This window comes from Ceratotherium simum, chromosome 28, assembly GCF_057802395.1.
Source record: "Ceratotherium simum simum isolate JZ-2026a chromosome 28, ASM5780239v1, whole genome shotgun sequence".
Taxonomy (NCBI): domain Eukaryota; kingdom Metazoa; phylum Chordata; class Mammalia; order Perissodactyla; family Rhinocerotidae; genus Ceratotherium; species Ceratotherium simum.
This window is the reverse complement of record NC_141927.1, coordinates 21630039-21640143: the sequence shown is the minus strand read 5'-3', so window position 1 is coordinate 21640143 and position 10105 is coordinate 21630039. Positions and strand designations below refer to the sequence as shown.

At 37.9% G+C, this 10105-nt stretch overlaps 1 protein-coding gene across 1 annotated transcript; it reads right to left on the bottom strand.

The window, feature by feature from the left end:
* Nucleotides 1-1170: 1170 nt before the first annotated feature.
* FGF20 (fibroblast growth factor 20) lies at nucleotides 1171-9871 on the bottom strand. Its single transcript, XM_004428793.3, has 3 exons — nucleotides 9586-9871; nucleotides 3776-3879; nucleotides 1171-1736 (listed from the first exon to the last, which is right to left on the bottom strand). Exons 1-3 carry the CDS (start codon nucleotides 9869-9871, stop codon nucleotides 1491-1493), a joined length of 636 nt encoding a protein of 211 aa, XP_004428850.1. The 3' UTR covers nucleotides 1171-1490.
* Nucleotides 9872-10105: the final 234 nt, after the last annotated feature.

Sequence of the window (10105 nt, the reverse complement as noted above, 5' to 3'; positions counted from 1 at the left end):
CTGGCTGGCTTTTTCTTATCCTTTAAGGTCCATCAGAAATGTCACCTCTCTAGAGAAGCCTTCTCTGATTCATCCTATCTAAATTTGTCCTCTCTTTTTTTCCGTGCCTGAACTTTGTTTTCCTCGTAGAGCACATCACAATTATGGTATTAGTTTACTTGTTTACCATCTGTTTCCCCTATTAGACATTAAGCTCCATGATGCCATGATGCATCTCTGTCTTGATCACCAGATTTTCTATAGTGCCTAATAGTATCTTCTGTATAGTTGGCTTTAATGAATATTTATTGAATATATGACTGAATAGAAGATACAATGGAAAAAACTCCAGACTCCGAGAGGTAGATGGAGCCTCACCATTATTAACGGCAGTGCCATAAACACTAATTCTTTCCCTGATCATAGTGGGTGAAAGAAATCGTGTTTTCCACACCGAATCAAAAACATAAGTAAGCATAAGTTGCCTATAATGTTTGATAATTTTCAACATTAGAAGTTCTCTAAATACCAAAGTTTTTTCTTCAGGGAACTTAGAATTTTATCATTTCAAAAATATGTTATATAAGTAGAATAACTTTTGCCTGAAAAGAAATGAAACCAAAACATAAAATAAAAATGTTTAATTCCCTTTTGAATGTGTGAATTCAATACAAATTGATAAAGCATTTTTCCAGGCCAAAGGAACCAATGTTACATTTAGAAGGCAATTGACTGCAAAAAAAATATAATCTATGCTATACTTTATTTTTAAAAAGAAATTCAAGCTCTTATTCTACACTAAATGTGTTGCAATAATGATGTCTTCTTTACAGCCCAAGACACCACAACAAAGAAATGGCACAATAAAGGAATTTTTGTGTTTTTTCTCTTTGTATTATCTTCATATACCAGTAAAAAATAAACTCTTTAATAAATAAATATATATAATAAATATTTGCAAACTGAAAATGTATAAATAGGTCCATCCTTTAAAAAAATGTTCTGTCTTGCTGTGGCATGATTCATAGTCCACATTTCACCCAGGTTCTTTTACATATAATGCCATAACTTGCAAAATCCTACCAAGTCCTCAGAATTTATATAGCAATAATCTTGGCCAACTACGTCAATCCATTTCTTCAACATGAAGTATCTATTTTTAATGTAACTTTTAAAGTAAACATAATCCAGAGAGGTGAGGCACCAGCAGCAAACTAGGTGGGGTTCCCATTATCCACAGCTTAACAGATTTTTCAGCTTCAATCTACTAGTAAGGACTGAGCTGGTGTTCCTAAGGGAACTTAGTCCACTTATAAAGAGAGATCTTGATCTACTTCAAGTCAAAATATTTTTGTTTGTTTGTTCTCAATATTCTTTCCAAAGTCAGTCTCCCAGTGGAAAGTAGACTCCATAACATTCCGAATGTCTTCTTGGGTTATTATTTTATGATGGGAACTCTAATAAGAGAGAATAGTTGTAGTTTGGTTCTTCAGCAAAGACACTATCACACTTCAACTGTACATCAGTATGTCCTTGTACAATTCAGGAACTCTTTCTGGATCCACTGGTCTAGGTAGGAAATGTGTAAATTTCTGATGTCTTTTGGACCTGGCACCATCTCTTGGAGTTCCGTCTTTGTTGAGTGCCACAAAATACCTGCGGCCAGTGTCTCCATGTTTATATATGTTGGATGAATAGGTATTATACCAATTCTCTTCAAATTGCTCCCGAAAGATGCATTCAGAAGTCAGTTTCTCCTAAAAGAGAGAAAGTAACTACCATTTAAAAAAATACCTTTGAGAGAATTTCCTTAGAAAAGTCTCAACTCCATATTTTTATTTCTTTGCTTATAACTATATCCTTGTCACAGGAGAAAAATTAAATTGGTTTTCTTTTTTGTTTGTTTTAGTTCTTCTGTTACCTGGAATTCTTTCTCCCAGGTGACTTCATTCAGCAGTTTACCTCAAAGAAATTTAAGTTAAATGTCAATTCTCAATTTTATTTTCAAAACTTAATAAATATTCTGAACTTTCCCATGCTCCATTTTTATCTCCTTCCTACCACCATCACCATCAAACAGGCCTGTAGTTTATCTTGTTCCATCATTAGATGCCCAAGTTCTACATAGCAAATCTCTACTATCATCTTGAAACAGTTCAAGATCTTGCTAACATCTATATTCCTCATTCAACATCATCACTCCAAATCATATTTCTTCCCTTCATGACTTTATTAATTGATGATATATTCCCCATGGTTAACTTTTACCTGGATGTTCATATTAGGTAAATGTAGTAAAAGCCCAACAATTTCTTGTCTTTTCAAGATGGACTGTATATTATTCTAAGAGATAGGCCACAGCTACTTTTTTAATCCAACACATACATGAAGAAGGAGGGTTACGCGCATGTTTTTCTCTTTTAATTGTAATTCTACTCTTATGATTATTACACAGTGCATTATTTCTCTTTCTTCTGAGCTGACAGAAAACCAAGACAGGGCAAATTTTGTGTTTACAAAGGACATTAAGTGGAATACCACTTACTGAAATATTATAACCAATTTTTCTCATTCCATATTGAGAATCTAACTGTATATTGTGGTCTCAATTGAGATTTTAAGGAAAAGAAGGTACCAGGCAGTGCCATTTGCTAAATCATAAAAAGTAAATTCTCTTTGGAAATAGAGACTTTGACTTTAAAAAGGGATTTCATATGATAGGATGTGTGGAAGAGTGGCACATATTTACACTTTACCAATTTTCTTAAAATTATGTAAGCAACTGTGAACAAATAAAAATGTTACCAGTGAAAGAGAAAAATCTATACCGTACTACAGACGGAGTTTTATATTATCATGTTACTCTAATTTTCATATTGTTGCTGCTGGTTTGTTGTAAAAAAATTTTAAAAACCTATACTGATGAAATGTTAACCTGAAAAGTTTACTTTAAGCTCCATATTTAAAACATTTATAGTAGACCCACGAATGTGCACTTATCCTCAGTGGCAAGTTAAAAATTGCCTAATGCAACTCTGAGTGGGCTCATGGCTATTGTGATTATCAAGACTGCAGATATGGTCAAATTATTGTTGTTGTCATTTTCTGTTGTTGCTTAAATATCCTAAGATTTCATTCACTCATTTCTTTTTTTTTTATAATTTTATTTATTTATTTACTTTTTCCCCCAAAGCCACAGTAGATAGTTGTATGTCATAGCTGCACATCCTTCTAGTTGCTGTATATGGGACGCGGCCTCAGCATGGCCAGAGAAGCGGTGCATCGGTGCGCGCCCGGGATCCGAACCCCGGGCCGCCAGCAATGGAGCGCGCGCACTTAACCGCTACGCCACAGGGCCGTCCCCACTCATTTCTTATATACGAAGATCAGCAAGTAAGTAACATATACTTAGTGATGGCAGATAATAATGGGTAGAGAAAATTTATATTAAATGAATGGAAAGGTGAAAAGAATCTAACATGATAAGAAGAAAATGCTCTCATTTTTCTCTTTCTCTGGTGAGAATGATCAACATATGGAGGAAAGTAGAAAGACCCAGGATAATGGGCAAGAAGAACTAGGGAGCTGAAAGCAAAACAGTTTGGGGTTTAAAAAATGAAACTGAGTTACTTTCCTATTGCCCAGACATATAGAAATTTATCAGGATATAGATTTTTAATTTTTACCTAAGTATATTTTATATGTTTCTTATGACATTCACTATTGATAGATATTTTACTTACAAAATGGATAGTCATAATTTTAAGAATTATAATAATTTTTTTAAAATACGTACTGATCCATAGAGTTCTCCTTTGTCATTCATTCCAAGGTAAAGACCACTGTCCACACCTCGAATACTGACCAGTCCCACTGCCACACTGATGAACTCCAGGATACCTGAATTTATAAACAAGATAATGATTTGTATTTATTAATGAACATACCATAATGAATATCTTTCAAATAGCAGTAGACCAATATTGCTAAATATAATGATTTAGGTGAAAGTCCTTTGCAAACTGAAAAGTGCTATATGATTATCTTATTAGGATGACCCTCCCATTGTACAGATGAAAAAAAAAACTAAAAAGGAAAAAATTACTCATCATGGTACAACGTTAAGGGTGTAAAACCTTTAACCAGACTAACCTGGGTTTGAATTGCATTTCAGTAATTTACTGGCTAGTCTGAATATGCAAGTCATTTGTCTTTGAACTTCAGTGTCCTCATATGCAAAATGGGCGAAATGCCCCCTCTACAGGAGAGAGGTAAGGACTAACACGTTTAGGCATTCAACAAACAGAAGCTATTATTATCATAAATTCGTGTATAATAGAGGTGTTCTTAGTTCTCCATGAGTCCATTAGTTAATTACAACCACGTTCTATTAATTGTTTTGTTTTGTTTTTACTTACTATCAATCAAGTCAATCTTTTACTCACAGCAATCAGTATACCTTATATGGGTATTTTATTATTTTGTGGTTTATAAAGGGCTTCTGCTTATATTTTCTATCTAGTCTTCAAAAACAATCCCCTAAGATAGGTATGGAACATCTTATTATCCCCATTTTACATATATAGAAACTGAGGCTCAAAGAGGTTTATTGACTTGCCTAGAGACATGGTGTTTGTAATTAATAGAACTGATACTTGAACTCACATCTTCTGAACCCTAATTCAATGTTTCTACTTCAGGACAGTTTCTTGAGGACCACACAGTAATTTCAAAACTTTATATATTATATAATATGCTGTTTCTTGTTACATGATTCTTAAAAATAAATTTTATAGTTCAAAAAAGTAAAAGAACTTTATAAATCATTAAATGTGATGGCCAACTATTAAGAATTTAGCATGCAAGTCAATTTTGCTACCAATAACTTTCTAGAATTATTTCCATTTATCAATAGGTAAACTAGTATCGAAAACTCTCCACTTAATACACTAAAACACCATCATAAAAAAAAAAAACCTTAATGATTCCCTCTGCATCACTTTTTTCCTCCGCAAACACTAACTTTTGGACTAGTGTCTTTGTCTTGTTCTTCCCATTAGACTCTGCTGAAAAAGAATATAGACATACTTTCTATGCTTGGAACTGCCTTCCTCAATAGCTTTCTGCCTTTACTCCTTCACCTGCTCTTAAGCTCTACAAACAGTATAAATGTGTGCCATTTAGCCTGATTCTTGCTCTTAAGTCATTTCTTGATTTATTGTACAAGTTCCTGTTTGGACACATGACATCCCCAAGGCCAAGGGAAAGGACAAAGTCTGGCTATGTGCTTATACAGAAGGCTCTATTCTGTCCAGAGCCTAATTCACTCTTCAGCAGAAACACAGATCTTAAACTCTAAACATAGATTCTTAAGAGCTCAAATGAACTCTTTCAAACTATTAGGAGATCACGTATAACACTAGAGCTATCAAGGATCTTACAGCAACAATACACTACTAAATAGTCCATAAGTGGCTTGAAAGAGTCAGTGTCCCTAATTGAGAGCCAAAGGCAGAGACAAGATACAGCTGTTGGATAGCCATTATAATGACAAATATAGAGATGGGGAGTAAATGAAAACTAAAGTTACTGTCAAGCTCACTAGTGAGCGATTCTTGTTACAAACAAAAATATAGGTCCAAAACTTGATTAGTAGAAGAAGCTATATTAATGGAATTTCATCTAGGATATACTTACAAATGCATAATTACTTGAAGTTGTATTGAATGTTAAATTCAATTTGAAAAGTGTACTATGGCTCTCATGTAACTTAATTCTCTTTAAGTATCTGATTTACATTAAGATATTCTTGTCTTTCAAAGAACAGGAACTGATTAGCTGATTAGAATGTATAATAGAACCAGTTTTCAAGTACAATAAAATATAAGCTTCATTTCCATATGAACCATTTATATAACAGGTCTTATCAAGTATCGATTTTTCTTGAAAAACTAAATGGTAAACCACCTATACTTTAATCCTCATCTTAAGATAATTCTGTTTTCTTGTCCAAAAAAATATGTAGTTGTAGAGAAACAAGAAATTACATATCTTCTTAGAATGATGATATTCAATATTTTCAACTTTCTCAAATGACATCCAAAACTTCATACATAACTAGGCATAAATAATTTTGCAATGGCTCATGGGGGATGATGGGAAAAAGGTTATGTGTTTTTTTGTGTTCCTCTTAAAGATTTTAGCCACACTTTTTAATTCTGATCCGTTGTCTCTCAAAGAAATAGTATACCACATAGTAATTTGTAATCATTTGATTCTTAAATGAGATTTGACAAGTCTTTCTTATTTATAATAGGAGGTGGCAACTAAGCTAATTCCTTAACAAAGAGTAGACATGAAAAACTTTCCTTAAGAGGTAATCACAGATTTTAGATAGATTTTCTAATGCCCAGTGTCCCATAAAAAGACTTGAAGGTACTTTGTCTTTCTGGTATCATTTTCAAAGCCAGGTTTTTTTTTTAAATCATAATAAACAGGTGAGTCAACCCACAATGCAACCACATCAGACAAATCTGTGGAGAATATGGGAGAATAAAGGAAAAGCCTTTAAAGGAATATGTTTGATCTCAGGCTAAACTTTTTTTTTAAGTAATGATTCCATGTTTACGTATTAAGTAAAATCTCCCTACCGTCCTACTGTGCAGAAAAACTGTTATAAGTTTAGAGCTAGCTGAGATAGGCAATTATTTAAACCCTGCTGGGAACTTTTTGTTTATATCTATTGACCTGGTTTTGAAATTTTAAAACACAGGATTCTGAATTTTTTATTTAATCATGGCCAAATCAGTATAAATTTGAAACGTAATTTACTTTAATATCTCAAATAGCCATTCTTAAGCTTTTTCAAACTTCTTACTTTGATGACACAGAAATGAGTTTAAAAGAAAAATACCAAAATAATTTCATAATTAATAATTGAAATACTAGAAATAGAAAGCAAATATAGAGAGAAGCATATAATGTTATACATGCTAAACATAAACTTTCCTTGTCATCTCCACTCCCTTGTAGTAAATTATGACGTCTTAGCAATCAGAGGCCACTAGGATGCACTGTCATGCATCATAGAGGCTTTCACTCCTTTAGCTACCAAACTAATCTGTTATCTTCCCTTCATGTGTCAGTAAATATTTTGTTCTGATACGTAGCCTCCCATCAGAGAGTGACAAATCAGCACAAAATAAGTCAGTCATATTTTTGCAATTACTAAATAATTACACAAAATTTTAGCAAAAAAAAATGTCCTATTAAGATGATAATTCTGATATGCAACCTTCATTTTTTTTTTCTTCTTATTGTGAGGAAGATCAGCCCTGAGCTAACATCCATGTCCATCCGCCTCTTTTTGCTGAGGAAGACCCACTCTGAGCTAACATCTATTGCCAATCCTCCTCCTTTTTTTCCCTTTTTCTCCCCAAAGCCCCAGTAGATAGTTGTATGTCATAGTTGCACATCCTTCTAGTTGCTGTATGTGGGACGCAGCCTCAGCATGGCCAGAGAAGCGGTGCGTCGGTGTGCACCCAGGATCCGAACCCCGGGCCGCCAGTAGCAGAGCGCGCGCACTTAACCGCTAAGACACGGCGCCGGCCCCAAGAGCTTCATTTCGTAAGGAATGGATTTAAATACGAGTTTAATGAACGTTATCAAGTCTACAAATATTTACTAATCTCTTCCCATAGCGTCAGTCTTATCAAGAGACACAAAGTGGAAGAAGCAACTCTTGTCATTGGGGAGATTATAGTTGAATTACAAGTGTCTCAAAAGCAGAATTTCCAAGGCTACACTATGTACTGCAGGAAGGAAGTCTGAATATTACCCAAGATTAACTTCTACCTGTTCTACTTATAGGCCTTATCACATTTGTGTCCATGTCTAAATCTTTCTGGTAGCTGGAGGATTTTTCTGTAATGGATGGAGTGCAGGAATTCTTCAAGGCAAGAGAACTGAGCCGCCTGGTGTCAGCCAAGTTCTTTAGAATCAGAATCTCAGCCTCCTCAATTTAGAAACCACTTTCCAAAAGTGACCCCAAGGTTGGCCACTAGGTCATGACACTCTTGACTCATAGTCAATGGGAATTTGGAAGAGATCAGTGGAAGCTGCAAACATATGGGTTTTAAAAAGTTAATTTTCTAAGCCTTTAAGTGCTACCAAATTACCACCACATGCTCATTTCTACATCTAGAGCTACAAATGCCCCTCCAACCGAGATTTACACTTCTCCCAAGTTTTAACGAGTGCAACAAGTCAAAAATGGAATGAGATATAAGAACAAGGGGATGAGGACAAGATAAGAGAGGGCGACTCAGAGATGAGATTCTCGAAGAATCCCACAAGGGTAAGGAAGGGAAAGGAAGCTGACACTGTTGGGCAGTTTCACATGGCTGCTGACAAGTAAATGGCACCTTTAAAAAAATACTATGAATCTCTGCAATCATGTCCCAAGTTTAATGATCAAAATTCTTTGAGAGTGCTCTATCCCTTTAACTCTAATATAATGAAAACTTCCGCAGTGGAGGAATTATGCTGGGATGTTAGAAACGGAAAGCATCTTAAAGGTACCACAATTTAACTCCATCATTGTACAGACAAGAAAACTAAGACTCAGACTGGTGAGGGCATTGCTAGTCACACAGCTAGTTAGCGAGTAATTAACAGTAGAGACCTTATGATTTCCCAATCTAGTGTCTTAACAATTTGCCTTAACAATCATTTGCTTGTTTCTTTCTTTTAACTCCTGCTCGCAGGCACTGCTGGCGGTATTCTGAAACGTGGCCCTGTGTGTTCCCACCCATATCTTCTTTCGCTTCCCCATTTCCTCTTACGCATGGTCAATACTCAGATCTTTGCTTTCGGGTTTCTTTTCGGGATTTCTAAAGAGGAGCTCGGCTGAAGGACTGGGCATGCTCAGTAGCCAGGTAGGCTTTTTTTTTTTCTTTGCTCACTCAAATAGAACTTTAAGAGCGCAGTAAAATGCAGCCAGGTGAGTCTGACAGTAGCGACGGTGCCCATGGAAAGTTAATCTGTTACCTCTTCGGGTGAACATTTACGGTTCTCTAGGTGGACGCGTAAATGCTCGCATCCTGTACAAGAGCGACCCTCTGAGCAGTAGCCATGAACGCATAATCAACTGCATCACCGCGGGGCATGTTTAAAGAAGCAGAATGCTTCCTGCTATTAATTTTTGTTAAGTGGACGGTACTGGGGGAAATGTGAGAGAAAGGAGAAAATAATATAGAGATTTAAAAATCTGCCTGCGACACAGCTGTGATTCCGATTCCAGGTGTTGGTGTCCCAGGCAGCAGGAAGGGCAGGGCAGCAAGGCGCGTGCGGATCCCCCACCCTTTCTCCTCCCGCCCCCAGCATCTGGAGCAGCAGGCCTGCTCGAGATTGCGGCTGCAAGCGGGCAGGAAAAGTCCCCCCGTTCCTGCGCTGGCCCGCCCTTCAGCCCCAGCCCGAACCTCGCACAGGATGGATCGCGGGGGCTTCGGGCTCCGCGCAGCCCTCCCGGAGGCGCAGGCGGGGAAGGAGGGGCACCAGGTGAAGAGGAGCAGGGGGTGCGGGGGGTGCTGGGATGCCAGTACGTACCAAAGAGGCTGTGGTCCTGCCGGGTGCCCTGCACGCTGCCGTCGGGCAGGATCTGCAGGTGGAAGCCGGTGCGGCAGTAGAGCTGCCGGCGGCGCAGGATGCCGTGCAGGTGCGCCAGCTCCGCAGCCACGGGCCCGCCGCGGGCGCCCCGCTCCGCCGCGCCCCGGCGCTCGCCCAGCAGAGGCGGCCGCTCCCCGGCAGGAGGCAGCAGGAAGTGCGAGCCCACCTGCTGGCCCAAGCCCTCCAGGCCGCCCAGGAAGCCCCCGACTTCGGCTAAGGGAGCCATGGAGGGGCCAGAGGGAGAGACGGAGGATCCGGAAAACAAAAGACCCCCAGTAAAAATTGTAGCGGAGATGGGGAGGTGAATGGAGAAAATTATAGCAAAAGAAACGCAAAAAGTTAAGGCCCCGTTACTCCTGTGAGGTCGCTGAATGGACTTTGCACTGAGACAGCAGGGAAGCTTTCACTGTCTTGGAGTGATCTTCTCTCCTTGGGTAGGTGGGAGCCGGCTGCTGGCTTT

Excerpts from the sequence above, each read along its gene's own strand:
- FGF20 (XM_004428793.3), bottom strand. The coding sequence starts at position 9,871 with ATGGCTCCCTTAGCCGAAGTCGGGGGCTTCCTGGGCGGCCTGGAGGGC. Across the intron at positions 3,880-9,585 it reads GCAGGACCACAGCCTCTTTG|GTATCCTGGAGTTCATCAGT; the intron begins GTACGTACTGGC and ends TTATAAATTCAG. Across the intron at positions 1,737-3,775 it reads AAGGAGAACTCTATGGATCA|GAGAAACTGACTTCTGAATG; the intron begins GTACGTATTTTA and ends TCTCTCTTTTAG.